This window comes from Pan troglodytes, chromosome 5 (genome assembly GCF_028858775.2).
Source record: "Pan troglodytes isolate AG18354 chromosome 5, NHGRI_mPanTro3-v2.0_pri, whole genome shotgun sequence".
Classification (NCBI taxonomy): domain Eukaryota; kingdom Metazoa; phylum Chordata; class Mammalia; order Primates; family Hominidae; genus Pan; species Pan troglodytes.
In genome coordinates, this window is record NC_072403.2 from 150,380,053 (window position 1) to 150,396,660 (window position 16,608).

At 40.9% G+C, this 16,608-nt stretch overlaps 1 protein-coding gene across 3 annotated transcripts in view; it reads right to left on the reverse strand.

Moving 5' to 3' along the window:
* Positions 1–16,608, reverse strand: part of NHSL1 (NHS like 1) — a 156,105-nt gene that overhangs the window by 114,096 nt on the left and 25,401 nt on the right. Inside the window, exon 1 of one of the 3 annotated variants that reach the window (XM_009452096.5) lies at positions 12,555–13,351. The exons of the other annotated variants lie outside the window; for them this stretch is intronic. Within the exon in view, the coding sequence (XP_009450371.2) occupies positions 12,555–12,570 (16 nt within the window). The 5' untranslated portion in view covers positions 12,571–13,351. Of the gene's footprint in view, positions 1–12,554; positions 13,352–16,608 lie in introns of those variants that run through there. 3 annotated transcript variants of the gene reach the window in all.

A 16,608-nucleotide genomic window follows, 5' to 3' on the forward strand; every position in this document is an offset into this window, starting at 1 on the left:
ACTTGGGGTCTTGAGTAATAATCAACTCACTCAAATAGTACCTAATACAGACAAAAACACAGAGTGACTTGATTGTGAACACATTTAGAGAAAATGAGGAACAAATGTAATGGCAATACAAAGAAATACATACAGGGGAACCCTAGAAAATAATCAAATGGACCTAAAAATTTAGAACAAAGGGTAGAAAGACCAAATGAAATAAAATTTCAATGAATATTATTATTTTAAAAAATTACGGCCAGGCATGGTGTATCACGCCTGTAATCCCAGCACTTTGGGAGGCCGAGGTGGGCGAATCACTGAGGTCAGGAGTTCAAGACCAGCCTGACCAACATGGAGAAACCCCGTCTCTACTAAAAATATAAAATTAGCCAGGCCTGTAATCCCAGCTACTCGGGAGGCTGAGGCAGGGTAATTGCTTGAACCTGGGAGGTGGAGGTTGCGGTGAGCCGAGATCACGCCACTGCACTCCAGCCTGGGCAAGAAGAGCAAAACTCCGTCTCAAAAAAATAAAAAATAAATTTAAAAAATACACATTTAAATGATGATTTACTAAGAGAAATAATCTCATATTTCTGAAAATAATTTTTTTTCTGTCTATGATTTTTTTTCTGTCTATGGAGTGTTTTTCTAAAACATTGAAAACCCAAGAGCCAGGAAAGTGCTTAGATAAAGGGTGTGTTTTTCCTTGGTGAGTAAATCCTTAATCCTTTTTAGTCAAGAGAAGTGTAGCCACTTCAGAGTGATGCTTGAGAAGGGCCAACAGGGAATGGGCCATTTTCCAGACGGTGACCTGCCACTTCTAAGACCAAGAAGCTACATGGGATGCTTATCTTCCTTCCAGTCACCACGAAGCTGAGACTCATTTGTTCTGAATGTTTAAATTTCTAGAAACACATTAACTTTTCTCCTCCTCTATGACCAGCTTCCACATGCTACAGGCCATTAATGATTGAAACTGTTTCATCAGATTTTTTGGTTGAGTTGCTACAAAAAATGAAACTCAGAATTAAAAACCTTTCTTGCTCTGCTGATTAATAGCCTGCGTATTTTCAGTCCCATTGAAAGTAGTACAATCTACTTTTATATTTTAAGCTAGTCTCAAAAAAGTCCATTTGTTTTCATAGAGAGTGATGGTTAAAGTCTTTTTACCCAAACTAGATTAAATATTAATATTTCATTCCTTTAATCAGCAATTATCTACTGGAATTCTTCTGGATCAAGTTAATGAACTTAGCCCTCAAGGAGCTTACAATCTAGTCGTCAAAGCAAAGGACCCTTGGTACATGACGACCACACAAAAAAGGAGGGTTCAGGTCCCATAGAACGTGCAAATCCCACTCAGTGAGTTGGGTTGGATCCTACTCTCCATTTTAATAATGCTATGAAAGAAAAGGAGCACTTTGAAAGGGTAAAATACCCTGTATTTACCAGCAGAGTCTTTTTCATAGAATTCATCACACATCAACCTCAGCACAACAGATATATGCATACAAATAAAAACTAACCTGCTCCAACATTTAAGTTAGTTCTCTAACTTCTACAGGCTCCCTGCTGTTTATTTCTAACTTAATCCCTATCAATAAAGCCATGGAAATCAGTTTTCCAAAATTCCAACAGAAACTCTATCAAACTTGGTTAATAAAGCCCAAAGGTAAATCTCTGTGGCTGCATTTAGTACACAGATTGCCACTTTTAATGATAAAATGAGATGGGGTGGAACGATCCTCACTTGTATTAAGGAAAAGATGGAGGAGTCTCATTAAAGACCATACCTTCTAGGAGCATCAAACAAGAACACGACTCAGCTGGGACTGTAGTTCGGCAGGGAAACCTTTTCCTTTTCTGCCAGACTAAAGGTTGGATGCAGCTGCAAGTTCTGTAGCTTAGAAAACAGACTTTCTCCTCCTAGGTTTATTTCAGGCCTGTGATTGATATTTCAAAAATAAAGAGAAATTGCCAAGACGAGCTTTTACTCCGAGTGAAATGAAGCTTTAAAGCAAAGGACTGGCACGATATCGCTGGTCTTAAAAGATCTACTCTGGCTACTGGGTTGAAAGTAGGCTATAAAGGGAAGCTATTATGATAATCCAGGTGAAATTCAGGCCAAGCAGGTAGCAGTTTAGATGGTAAGAGGCAGTCAGATAATGGGGAAAAAAATTAATATAGTCAATAGAATTTTCTGCCAAATTGAATGTAGGAATAAGAAAAAAAAGTAGTTGTTGGCTGGGCGCAGTGGCTCACACCTATAATTCCAGCACCATGGGAGATAAAGGCGGGAGGATTGCCTGAGCCCAGGAGTTCGAGACCAGTCTCGGCAACACAGTAAAACCCCACCTCGACAAAAATAAAAAAAATTAGCCAGGTATGATGGTGCATGTCTGTAGTCCCAGCTATTCAAGAAGCTGAGGTGAGAAGATTACTTGAGCCCAAGAGGTCAAGGCTGCAGTGAGCCATAATTGCACCACTGCACTCCAGACTGGGCAACAGAACAAGAAGACCCTGTCTCCCCTCCCCGACACCCCCTTACCAAAAAAAGAAGTCATAAATGACTTCAAGGTTTTTGGGCTAAGCAACTGGAAGGGTGGATTTGCCACGAAATGGGCAAGTCTGCAGTGGGATAGATAGGGGTGGGGGACAGGAATTTTGATATGTTCATGAGGTCAGTTAGACATCCAGGTGAAAATGTGGCAGCTAGATATTCATATCTGCAGTTCAGTACACCAAATACCAGACTGCCTTACCGTAAAACAGCAAAAGACTCATGACATTGACTAGGAATTATCGTAAACTGAGAATTTTCATTGTGTGGTGAGGATCTGCTCTGGCAGAGAGAGCCTGTTCTCTCACTTCCCTACAGGGCATCCATACAGACTGATCTAATTTTAGACATGACACTGAGCTAGTTGCTGGGGGGCCAATGTCAAGCAAGAGACAAAGGAGGGTGGCTACTCACTCACAGAGGTTGAAGGTCGCTTTCCAAAATTAAAAAGAGGGCAAGGGAAAATTAGAGTAAAGGAAATCTAGTCAAACATAGTCCAAAACAGCAGTCTGGGAGAAACCTGTGGTATGGCATGTGTTAAAGGAATCTCATTTATTTTAGGGGCTCCAGTTTTCCCCAGCTCATAGACGCTTTATCTTTTGCAGATAACACACCAACAATGGATCCATTCTATGGTTTCACAAAGGTGAGTGAGGACTGGGGAGCGACTAAGACAAACTCATTTTCAGCCAAGTGTGTTATCGTAAGTCAAATAACATACAAATAAGGATTTATGATATTTGCCATACCAACCAACATTGACTTTCTGTGGCAAGCAGAAACGACACTGGATGTTTTAGCATTAAAAGTTCTCACTGGACACGGAAAAGCAGCCATCTCTATAGGAGCAGTCTTGTAAACCCAAACCTAAAAGTGATGGCAAACATCAAATTAATGTTTTGTATTTAAATCATGCTTACAGACATCACAAATTTAATCATCTGCATTCAATCTTTTCAGCATTTATAGATTCCGTGGTTTTGGAGAGGGACATATGTCATCTTTTTTTTTTCACTTGAAGTTCTGGGATACATGTGCAGAACGTGCAGGTTTGTTACATAGGTATACATGTGCCATGGTGGTTTGCTGCACCTATCTACCCGTCATCTAGGTTTTAAGCCCTGCATGCATTAGGGATTTGTCCTAATGCTCTCCCTCCCCTTTCCCCCGACTCCGGACATATGTCATCTTCTGAGTATGCTACTTGTTTTAAACTTCCATCGTAATTTACTGACTGACAATTCAGGTGGACAGCTCTTACACTCCCTGGCCTCTTCTCTCTAAGATGAAAAATAGGCTGCCAATTACTGACAGAAGAAGAAATACAACGAGAAGAGAAATAACCCAATAATTAAGGGGAGCTCATTCCCAATTCCTCAGTACAGCAGTCAACCTAAAATAAGGACATTTCCACCTATATAAGGATAAAACCATCCACCCATAGATTTCTCTCTTCCTGATGTGGAAAGAGTTTGTAAAAATAAAACAATTTTATAAAAGGCACCATCTTGAGCAGTTCAAATCTTGTTTTAAATTTTTATCAAGTATTTGTTCTGCCAGGAAACATTTCCAAAAAGGAAAGGTTTTGTCTCAATTGCTGTGGCAGCAAACACTTCCGTTGGAGCTGTTAGAGCAGTATCAGGATACTCTCACTGGCTTACATAGCTTTCAAAATATTTGTGTTGCTACCATGCTCCTTTGCCAATATATGTGACTTGTAATACTTTTTTATTCATCTGGATGTATTTATACAACTGTGTAGGTCCAGAAAACTTTTTTAAAGTTGGCGTAAATATGCTGTGATGAAAACTGAGAAATACATCTGCCTTTCTCACTATGTAGAAATACTACATTTGCAAATTAGGGTACAAATCAGTCTTCACTTTCAAAGACCAAATTAAGCCCTTAGAGAGGTCAAATTTAAATAACATCACTATATATTACAGAGAAAATACCAGCATCTTATGTAAGTTATTACTTAATCCTCAATATTTTATTAGGCAGATCCATTCTCAGAGCTAAGGAGATCTTTACTCAAGGGATAAGCTGATATGATTAACGGATAGAGTTGGGATTTCTTGAATATTCTTTACAAACCTGTGTTAATTATTTTTGTTATTTGGGTCATGATTAGCAGGGAAACCCTTTACAAAGTCTCTGGCTTTGCTTTGTTCCCAAAGTCAATCTTGGAGAAAGAACCGCCAAAAGCTGGCACAAGCAGTAGCACCTTTACAGTGGGCAGGAAAACAACCAGAAGTCTTGGGGCTGCAGAGGCCCAGGCCGGTGAGAAGTCCAGAGCATCAGACAGGAAGAGTTTCCTGGGGGTAGGAACAGTGACTGGCACATGGTAAGTGCTCATCAACACGCAATGAAATAACACACCCCAAATTCTATCAAAATATTTTGGTCAGAGTTGATGAACTTCAGAGGTATTTCAAAATGTCGACAAATCTTGGATACCCTTTGACATATAAATTAGCCACCTTGGGACAATACTGATCTCTTTTGCATAAAATACTGGGCATTCTGTTACAGCAAAACTTTTCCAGCAAAAAAGAAGGGACTTGAGCTTCCTTTGTCCTCTTAAAATTAGGAAAGGGTCTAGATAAAGCAAAAGTGCAAATCTGTAGGAGATGGCTAAGGAAGGAGAGAGAGAGCACCACCACTGGGGGCTAGGTGTGTTCATATACTTCATTTTCTTTTGCCACGCCATCCCACATAGCTAACACCAAGGCATTTTCTGAGCCCCCTTTCTCATTTGCTCTGTTCGGAATTAGAAAAGTTGCTACTCTCAATGTCTGGTATAACCCAATTTCCCCACGTGATCTTCTACCAAGTCAAGCATCCTCTGGGCATCTGCCAGGCTCGTCAGCCAGGCTTCTGTGGTCCCCTTTGCCTTCCCTTTCCTAAGAGACCACGCATTAAGTCACTGTTCATCCTCCCCTGACCCTGCTCCCGATGTTCGCGCCCTCGAGAGAGCAGAGGCATCTGTCCCAACTTTTATTCTGAAAGTTCCAGCAACAATGAACCTTGCACAGTTCACTCAGTGAAACAAAATGATGAAGAACATAGATGGCCTCTTGTGGTCAGCAAAGCCGAGATTTTCTCTTTTGCTCTCAAATGCTGTCTTGCAAAATTTCACAAGTACAAACATATGTTATCATCTGACCTTTTGAAAACTATTCTGTGTATATATAAATTCACTTAAAGTGTACTGCAACTTGTGGCTCCTAAAGCTCACTTTATGCTATTTATATCTTTTTGTTATAAGACATTCCAAAGAAAAAGTGGTGATGAGCACTCACATTTCTGTTATCATGCACCCCTCCCCCAAGTTAAACCCACAGTCAAGTCACTCTGGCCTTTTGTTTCAATGGATCTCAGGGTTAACCACATTTTGACAGTAACAACAACAAAAAAAGTTCTAAATGTAATGTAAGTTAACAAAGACTGATAAATGTCACATAATCACCAGATAGAAGATGAACACTGCTGACATTAAATCAAATAGTTTGTCACTCTGTTGGCTGTCAAATTAGGATCTCTTAATTTTAAATGCAATTGCTACATACGATTTTATAAAATAATTAATGTTCCCAATTTAAGACTACCCATCTTCCACCCCGCATCCCCAATACCATATCCTGCCAAACTGTTTAATCATGCAAAATCTGTTAATTGCTTAAAGACCCTCAGGTTGTTTTCAGCAGTATTTTCTTCTGATGTTTAACACAGAAAAATACATACCCCTGCATACATTTGTACCTGGTTAATGGTGGTGACATGATGTCCTGCCTTTATCACACGGGTCCATCTGCCTTGCCTATTAACTATCACCTTTACTAACGCGTGTGTAGACTACTGATCACATCCTTGTAACTAGAAGGAGTTCAATATGGCTTAGGTGTAATACTGCTCCCCCAATGAGCCATCACAGAGGAGGACAGCCAAGGTGAGGTAGGGGGCCTAAAAAAGACAAACATGAAAATCAGCAAATAAAGGAAACCAGAATAGGTAGAAATGGAACAGGAGATATTAAAATGAAGAGTTTAACTGAAATCTTAGCTAATGCTTTCAGTAATTCAAGTCATTTGATTCAGTTCCACAAAATTACCCAGAGCATGAATCCTTGCACAGAGCATGCTCCAGAAACAAGCAGACCCCAAGTTCTCCTCGTTTTAGGCAGCAAAACTCTGTTAACTGCTCTTTCAGTCCATAGGGTAGCATCTCAATTTATAGTATTACACAACCTATTTAGCATGGTAATCTGGCTTCTACTGCAACAGATTTAAGAAACAGATTTTGACTACTCATGGAAGGAAAAAAAGAGAACTAAAAAGCATGATAACGTTTTCAAGGGAAAGACAAAAGAAATAAAGGGCTAGCCAGCTTTGCTTCATTTATTAAATTCCAAGGGCTTTCCCCACCAGTTTGAAAAATGCATGTTATTACCACTGTGTTTATTAAAAGTGCTACTTCAAATTGCAGATTGAGCAAATGGGAATTCCCTTTGGTAGCTGTAGATTACCCACTAACAATTATATGCAATTTTAAATGAAAGGAGGAGGAAAGAACCAGGAAGAATTGCAGAACAATGGTTCTAAAAGCCACTGATAATTTATATAAAACTAGACATCTAAATGTATGATAGTAAAATGTCCAGAGTCACACAGATGCAATATTCCCAGGGTTGCTTTGCATTTTGATTTTTAAAAGTCTTTCAAAATGGTGCTCAGAATCAACTAGCATAAACTTTGCTCACTGATTATCTGATAGCTTATTACCAGATTTAAGAAGGGGCTAGGGACCTTCCAGAGCAAATGGTTGCTTACTAGCTCACTTGAAAAATGCACTTGTTTCAGCACAGAAATAACAAATCTGTTTCTGATTCCTAACATTATTTTCCAAATGCTGCCAAGAAAAGAATCTAAGGAATTCTTTTACATACACAACATACAAAAGACAACTGGAAAGAGGCCTGTGATCTGTTCCAGGGTGCACGATGACGAAGGATAGAGTTAGTTTCTAATATGAACTGCCCTTGTGGGAGCAGAGGCACATGCCTGAGATTGTTCATAGCTGTAATCTCCAACATAACTCTTTGCTATTATTAGACAACTTAAAGGCCTTCCTAAATCAGTAACTTGTGAAGCAGAAGAGTATAGGACCCTATCGTTCGGGGCATGCAGGCAGCTGGGACACACCCAATTCCACAGAATTCACCACTTTTCTGCTCCATGAAACTAGATTTCTACCTCTTGGAAGACACATAAAGGCTGAGGAAGGGAAAGAACCTAGTCTAACACAAACCAGGTTAAAAGTCCCTAGAGAGAATGCAAAACCAGGTAAAATCCATTAGTAAATTCAGGAACTTCAGGTCTGTGATGCTTATAAAATATAGTGAAATTATTCCTGGGGCACAGAAGGATATATGTATGCATCCTGTCCATATTAAAAGCAACATCAGGCCAGGCGTGGTGGCTCACGCCTGTGATCCCAACACTTTGGGAGGCTGAGGCAGCGAATTACTTGAGGTCAGGAGGTCGAGATCAGCCTGGCCAACATGGTGAAACCTCATCTCTAATAAAAATACAAAAATTAGCCGGGCAAGGTGGTGTGTGCTTGTAGTCCCAGCTACTCCGGAGGCTCAGGCAAGAGAATCACTTGAACCCGGGAGGCGGAGGTTGCAGTGAGCCAAGATCGCACTACTGCACTCCAGCCTGGGCAACAGAGCGAGACTCTGTCTCAAAAAAAATAAGAATAAAAGCAACATCATTTAAAAAATATTACCTCGTTTTTAAAACTCAACAGCAGAGAGTCTGCTTTAAAATTTTCAACATTGTGTAATAATCACGCCAATGATTTCAAAAGTACATATTTTAGCATGGTTTACTTCTGTTATACTAATAAGGGGGACTTAGCAACAGAGTCCCCTTTGAAGAGAAGGAGGATAAGCAGGAGAATGTTGAAAGACTGAGTCATCCAACAGACTGAGCTATCTAATACAACTGTTTAAATTTTTGGCTCACACTGAGTTGACTGCAGTGAACTAAGTTCAATTTTGTTTTTTGTTTTTCCCCTTCTCAGCGGGATAAAAGTTCATGAAAGAAGCCGAATCGATTAAAGGAAATAAAAAGGCAACATTTTCCTTTGCATGACTGATCATAATGGGTATGTACATTTTCAACTCTTCTACCTACACATACAAACTCATCTTAAATTTGCATTGCCATAGTTTCAAAGGCATCCTCAAAGCAGCTATGTTGGATATCATTCTTACAGTTTTCCATTAAACACACTTCCCATGCAGCTGCCCTCAGGCTATGTGATTTTACATGCGGTCCACTGAATTGGGTTGAATAGCGTCCTCCCAAAATCATGTCCGCTCACAACCCTGGAATATGACCTTATTTGGAAATACGGTCTTTGCAGATGTAATTAGTTAAGGTGAAGTGATATACTGGATTAAGGGTGCACCCTAAGTCCAATGAGTGGTGTCCTTTTAAGAAAAACATCTGACACAGAGACACAGAGAAACACACAGGAAAGAAGGCAGTAGGAAGAGGGGCAGAAACTCGAGTGATGCTACCAAAAGCCAAGAAATGCCTGGAGCCATCAGGAAGTGGAAGAGGCAAGGAAGAGTCTTTCCTGGAGCCTTCAGAGGGAGCGCGGCCCTGCCAACTCCTTGATTTCAGACTTCTAGCCTCTAGAACTGTGAGAGAATACATTTCTGGATAAGCCACTCACTAAGCAGTAATTTGTTATGACAGCTCTGGGAAACTAATGCAGATTTGTCTACTAACCAGTGCCAGTAGGACAATACTTCACTACCAGTCCACAATTAGATTAGTACAGGAAATGAGATTAAACGTTTAAGAACTTTTATAGCTGTTTGACAATGTGGTGATATCACACAAGCACATGATTTTGTGTTTTACAAAACATCAGTCTGTAATGGTTTGGAAATTTCTTTTAAAAAGTCTTCACCGAAGTTAGAGAAGCACTGCAAAGACAATTAGTATTTATAAAGTTAAAGCTGATGTACCATAATTAAGAAATTTACATTCAGAACTATTTCAGAGAAGTGTAATTATGTTCCACGTAGCTTTAGTAGTAAAAACATTTTATTCTAATTTTTATTTATTCTTTAAAAATTTTTTTCGAGACAGGGTCTCACTCTATTGGCCAGGCTAGAGTGCAGGGGCACAATCATGACTCACTGCAGCCTCGAACTCCTAGCCTCAAGCAATCCTCCTGCCTCAGCCTCCCAAGTAGCTGGGACTACAGTTCCATATCACCACATCTGGCTAACTTTTTAATTTTTTGTGGAGACAAGGTCTCCCTATGTTAGCCAGGCTGGTCCCGAACTCAGGGCCTCAAGTGGTCCTCTCTCCATGGCCTTCTAAAGCATTGGGATTATAGGCTTGAGACATGGCACCTGGCCTATTCCACGTCTTAGAATAATCTGTGAATGGTACACATGGTAGTTTGCTATTAATCATATTATTTGCTATTAATCATATTATTTGATTAGCCATAATTCACTTCCCAGACCATAATGGATCACTTGCTACACAGTGAAGGAACGTACCATGCCTTTGTTAGCCACAGAGACCTTAGCTGAACTTCGCAGAACATCTTCACAAAGACTAAGTGCTCAAATGTTGCACATACAAAATGCAGTTGGGAGAAGCTGATGTATCTGAGATACTTCAATAGCAAAGAGTGATTGCAACTATATAAGTTACGATAGTGACAATAATGAGGAAGATGGCATCCTTCTTCAAGGAAGGCCAAATTGACAAAAAGCTGAGCAGACCTGGCTTCAGAAAAGAAACAGTCTAAGTAGAGAAAAGGAAATCCTGCATCAATGTGGGAAGCGATCTGATTTAAATATTTTCTTTCAGCAATTACAAGAAACACACAGGAACATGATTTAAACCAAAGGAAGAGCAATCATGTTTCCTTTAAAATCAATGCTAATCACAACCACATATGCAATAGCCCCTAGGACCTTGGCTAGCCACAGACCAATGAATGAAAGCCACTTTTCCAAAGTAAGAACACAAAGCATCAACAAGTAGCTCTTACTATTCTTCTGCTTAATCTCACTCACCCTTATTTTATCATGGGCTTGCTTCATATGTAGGGCAAAGGACAACTTAAAAATCATTATTGTAAATCAACAAGCTATAAGTCACAGGAAGAAAGTAGAATGTCAACTGTTTGTCCTAGCTGCCGGGAGATCAGAGAGTAGGCTTTAAAAGGGTGCGATTGTGGATTCCTGATTAGAACACACACTTCAGCGTAAAAGCACTTAGTTGTCATCACATGCCATACGTTTGAGTTTTTAAAATTTTCTGAGTTACCACAGAAACTAAGAGTCCAAGAAAATGAGAGATTCTTTAATAAAATGAAATGGCTATTATGGGAATAGGTGGAGAAAAATATGTTGAAGCTGCAGATGTCCTACCCAGTAACAATTCCACAACCATATTCAATTAAAAATTGTAAACCTTAAGCTATCATTGGATTGTAATGACTTCAACTGCACTGTGGAAATTACACTAGGTAGCATGTAACTTCATCCAATAATACCACTGACTCTTCATACCTAAACATTTTGTAGAACAATTTTTTGAAGAAACAGTGTCATGAGAGCTCATAGTGCCTTTCATCTAAAATTATTTTTCAGAAATACTTAAATTCATGTCAGCCCATGACTCCTTGGAAATCCACTGCAACTAGATACTCTCTGTAGTAAGAATTAATTGAATGCTTGAGGACAGAAAAATGTGATGTTCCTTTTTGTTCTTACCCCCTCAATTTCACCAAATTTGCACCTACTATACAAAGGAATATCCCAAACACCAAGTTCAATATTAAAGACTGGTAGGTTTTAAGATGTCAAAATAAGGTTAAAATTGCAGAGGCTGGGTCTACAAAATCCACGTCTATACCTCATGAACAGATTTGAGGACAAAGGAGCAATCCACAAAGCAAATAAGCCAAGACCACTTTATTTCCAAAACTTGAAAAGATGTCAAGAATTTCCCATCAACAGAATGACATACACTGAAAGATATGAACAGAACAGTTCCAAGGAAATTCATCTCCCCCTCTACCCCCGACCATTTCAACAATCACATAGACAAACACACTCTCACATGCCTACATTAATTACATTATAACAAGAGTTGGAAGAAAAATAGAGTTGACAGAAAAAATAAATGCCTAAAGAGAGAAAATACTCCTTGACTAATCAGGGAATGACGACATATACTCATATAATCACCATCTTATAGTACTTAGGAAGTATTATAATCCATATGTGGCCAGAACAAGAAGTATGTTCTTTCTTTTCTTTCTTTTTTTTTTTTTTTGAGACCGAGTTTCACTCTTGTTGCCCAGGCTGGAGTGCAGTGGCGCGATCTCGGCTCACTGCAACATCCAACTCCTGGGTTCAAGCAATTCTTCTGACTCAGCCTCCCAAGTAGCTGGGATTACAGGCACCCGCCACCACGCCCAGCCTAGAAGTATGTTCTATAGTCAAATTAATTTCACTCCTAAGTTCACAGAGTAAAGCTTAAAGCAATAGAATCCTTTACCCTTTCTACTCCTTCTAACCCTTACATGAATAACTCCTTACATGAAAATTTCTCTAATAGACTCATACTACTGCTGTAAACTATTCCTATATTTATTAAGTTGATTTTAAAAACCTTCTTTTAAACTTTTAGCTACTTTTGTCTATAACAAAACACACACAAAACACATTCAAACACAGAAATATCCTTTCTGTCTAGAAGAGAATTCCATCTCCCCAGCAGGAGGTCTTTCTTCCTGTTTGCAACAAAAAAGAACAATGACTTTTTCACTTTCATACTTACAAAACTCCTTCAAACTTTGATTTTTACTGGAACCAGCTCTGTGATTTAGACTCTGATGCTAAATGACAATCTTCCCCAAGTAGAACTTTGCCACCCAAATGGACACGAAGTCCCCTCACCTTTCAGACAGAACATTCTGCAGCAGTTCCATGGAGGGGCTGTGCTCTGTGGTCTGATGAAGCCTGCAGTGCTAGGCACAGCTGTCTCCCAGCCCACCTCCTCAGCGCTCACTGCCAGAGAGCGGGGCGGCCAGCCAGCGCCTGTTACTCCAGGAAGCCACTGCCCAATCCCCAGCCTGCTGGGCTGTGCTGCTGACACCTCCCTATCTCTCCTGGGTTATTTCACACCATGGAATCAGCCTGCAATCATCTTGAAAGGGGAAAGGAGCCAGGGGTTAGCAGTAACCGTTCATATAGTCCAGTGCAGATCAGCCCAAGGGCGAGCCCATTTGTTTGTGCTTCTCTCTCAGCATTTTCCACCACAGCGGATGCAGCTCTTCACGTGATCAACAACACAAAAAAGAAATCACTCAATTCAGTTTAACCTTTTGCTATTAATTATAACTTGCTATTCACTGACTTCATTATTCCTTTTCTGTTCACATGCTCCCCTTTTTTTTCTAATATAGAACACACCATATACTGGTACATAATTAACACTGCACATTATAATAGGAAACTTTGCACTCCGTTGTCTGAGTCTACGTAAATGAGTGAATATATGTGAAATGCTCTTTCAGTCCCAGACAAATCATAAGCACAAAGTAAGTACTATCATTACTACTACATAGTGCTATTTAAAAACGGGGCGGGCATGGTGGCTCACACCTATAATCCCAGAACTTTGGGAGACCAAGGTGGGAAACATCACTTGAGCCCAGGAGTTTGAGACCAGCCTCGGCAACACAGTGAGACCCCATCTCTACAAAAAAAAAAAAAACTAGCTGGGCATGGTGGCATGCACCTGTGGTCCCAGCTACTTGGGAGGCTGAGGTGGGAGGACTGCTTGAGACCAAGAGGTCGAGACTGCATTGGGCCATGATCACACCACTGCACTCCAGCCCAGGCAACAGAGTGAGACCTTGTCTCAAAACAAAAAACAAACAAACAAAAAACAAGAAAACCACTTGAGTATTAGGATAAAAATGTGAAGCATGTTACACTTCTATGGCAATGTCATTTTTTCAAATGAGGAAACAAAGGCAGCATTAGAGTATGAGAATTTCTAACTGTACTGTGGCTGTGATCAGATCAGTACATTTCTTCCCCTCCACTGGAAAGCTAAATTCACTCTGGCAAGTTCAAGATTACTTGACTGTGGAATCTCAAACACAGGTGGAAAGTGGCAGAAGGAATCTTATGACAGACCTGACGAGAAACAGTCCACAAATACTGCCTCAGGAGCACCCTGCTTGAAAAGTACCATCTGAACCCTAAGTGGCCCCGTGGTCCTTCCCCACAGAGACGTGAGAGTCTCCTGGCTCAGGAAGTGGCCATTGTTCACAGGACCCGTTGCTGTTTGCAGGTCTTCCTTTTGACTCCACAGGATGCAGGAAACTGACTCACAGAACCAATCTATCTATCTGTCTGTGTCCTGGGGTGCTCACTGCCACACAGTAAGGATGCTCTATGTTCTTTTGGTTTTCAATATACGGTGCAGCATATCCCAGCTGGGTTTCTGCTCCCTGTCACCATGAATCACCAATAGCACCTGGGTAATAAATATGTTGTCTACCATAAGGAAGTCACTGTACTAGTTTCTATGATCACAAGAATATATAAGAGGTCTCTAGCCAGAAGCTAGTTAGGATTAAAAAAAAAACTGCATGGGGAATGATGAACAGTGATATTAACGCTTCTTCTTTTTTTTTTTTTTTTCCCCTGAGAGGGTCTCACTCTGTTGCCCAGGCTGGAGGGCAGTGGCGTGATCTCAGCTCACTGCAAGCTCCGTCTCCCAGGTTCTCGCCATTCTCCTGCCTCAGCCTTCCGAGTAGCTGGGACTACAGGCGCCCGCTGCCAGGCCCGGCTAATTTTTTTGTATTTTTAGCAGAGACAGGGTTTCACTGTTTTAGCCAGGATGGTCTCGATCTCCTGACCTTGTGATCCACCCGCCTCGGCCTCCCAAAGTGCTGGGATTACAGGCGTGAGCCACCATCCCCGGCCTGATATTAACTCTTAGAACAGAATGGGAGGGAACCTCATAGCTCATTTCATTTGTGTAAACCATGAGGTGATTGATTCACCTAACAAACAAGATCAAAACCAGACCAGCTGATTAGCCTCTTCCATCTCACCACGGGACTCTCTCCATGGCTGATCTGAGTTATTCTCTGTCCTCTCCTGTTCTGAGTAGTCTCTCCCATGTAATTTACGAATTACAGAGGTATTCCTGAAAATATTTTCATGGGTTACGTTTAACTTTTCAAATTGTACAGAGAGAGAAAGGAACTCCTACCTTAGAGACTTAAGACTTTTGAACACAGGCTAATACACAGGGTCTCAGGTGATTAGGCGTATTTAACAGCACTCTGAATACTCACAGTTTAAGCCTTTTTTTTTTTTTGAGACAGAGTCTCACTCTGGCTGGAGTGCAGTGGCACGATCTCGGCTCACTGCAACCCCCACCTCCTGAGTTCAAGCAATTCTCTGCCTCAGCCTCCCAAGTAGCTGGGACTACAGGTGCCCGCCACCATGCCCGGCTAATTTTTTTTTGTATTTGTAGTAGAGACAGGGTTTCACCATCTTGGCCAGGCTGGTCTTGAACTCCTGACCTCGTGATCCACCCACCTCAGCCTCCCAAAATGCTGGGATTACAGGCGTGAGCCACTGCACCTGGCAGTTTAAGCCTTTTTAAATAGAGATGACTTTATATGCTGGAAAGTACAGTGGATTGAAAAGTAAAGAGAATCTCATTCCAGTCATATCTATACCACTATCTAGTTCAAGTCTGTCCAACCTGTGGCACACATGCAGCCCAGGACAGCTTTGAATGTGACCCAACACAAATTCGTAAACTTTCTGAAACATTATGAGATTGTTTTGCAATTTTTAAGTTCATCAGCTATCATTACGGTTGGTATATTTTATGTGTGGCCCAAGACAATCCTTCTCCTTCCAATGTGGCCCCAGGGAAGCCAAAAGATTGGATGCCCTAATAGTTAGTCTCACAGCAGTTCATGGCCTGTAAATGTGAGGACTGAATAGAACAAGGGGACTAAATTAACTCTAAGGTTCCATCTTAACTCAGTAATTTTTTATTTTTGGTATGAATACACACACATACTATTAGGTACATTATGTCAGGTCACAGGAAAAGAATCTTTGCCTTCTTGTGGTTTAGTGCAAGAGATGAGTGGAATAAATATAATTCAGTGTGGTAAGTCACATAACAGAAGAATACACAAAATTAATAATGATCAATGTAGTTCTTGCCAACTGCCATCTAATTAAGCTACTCTCCTAAAGTTAAAGCATATATAATTTAATGTAGTGGGTTGAATAGTGTCCACCCCAAATTCATGTCCACCCTCAGAGTGTGAACTTATTTGGAAATAATGTCTTCATAAGTTAAGGAAGGTAAGAATCAAGATGAGATGATACTGCATTAAGGTGGGCCCTAAATCCACTCACAGTGTCCTAATAAGAGAGAAAATGGAGCCGGGCATGGTGGCTCATGCCTGTAATCCCAGCGCTTTAGGAGGCCGAGGCTGGTGGATCACCTGAGGTCAGGAGTTCGAGACCAGCCTAACCAACATGGAGAAACCCTGTCTCTACTAAAGACACAAAATTAGCCAGGCATGGTGGCGCATGCCTGTAATCCCAGCTACATGGGAGGCTGAGGCAGGAGAATCGCTTGAACCTGGGAGGCGGAGGTTGCAGTGAGCCAAGATTGCGCCATTGAACTCCAGCCTGGGCAACAAGAGCGAACCTCTGTCTCAAAAAAAGAGAGAGAGAGAAAAGGATACAGAGACACAGTGAAGGTCATAAAAGATGGAGGCACAGACTGGAGGGATGCTGTCACAGATAAGGAACACTTGGCACCAGCAGAAGCTGGAAGAGGCAGGACAGGATTCTCCCATACTGCCTCTGGTGGGAGCAGGACTCTGCTACCACCTTGATTTTAGAACTCAGGTTTCCTAAACAGGGAGAGAATAAACTGGTTATTTTAACCCAC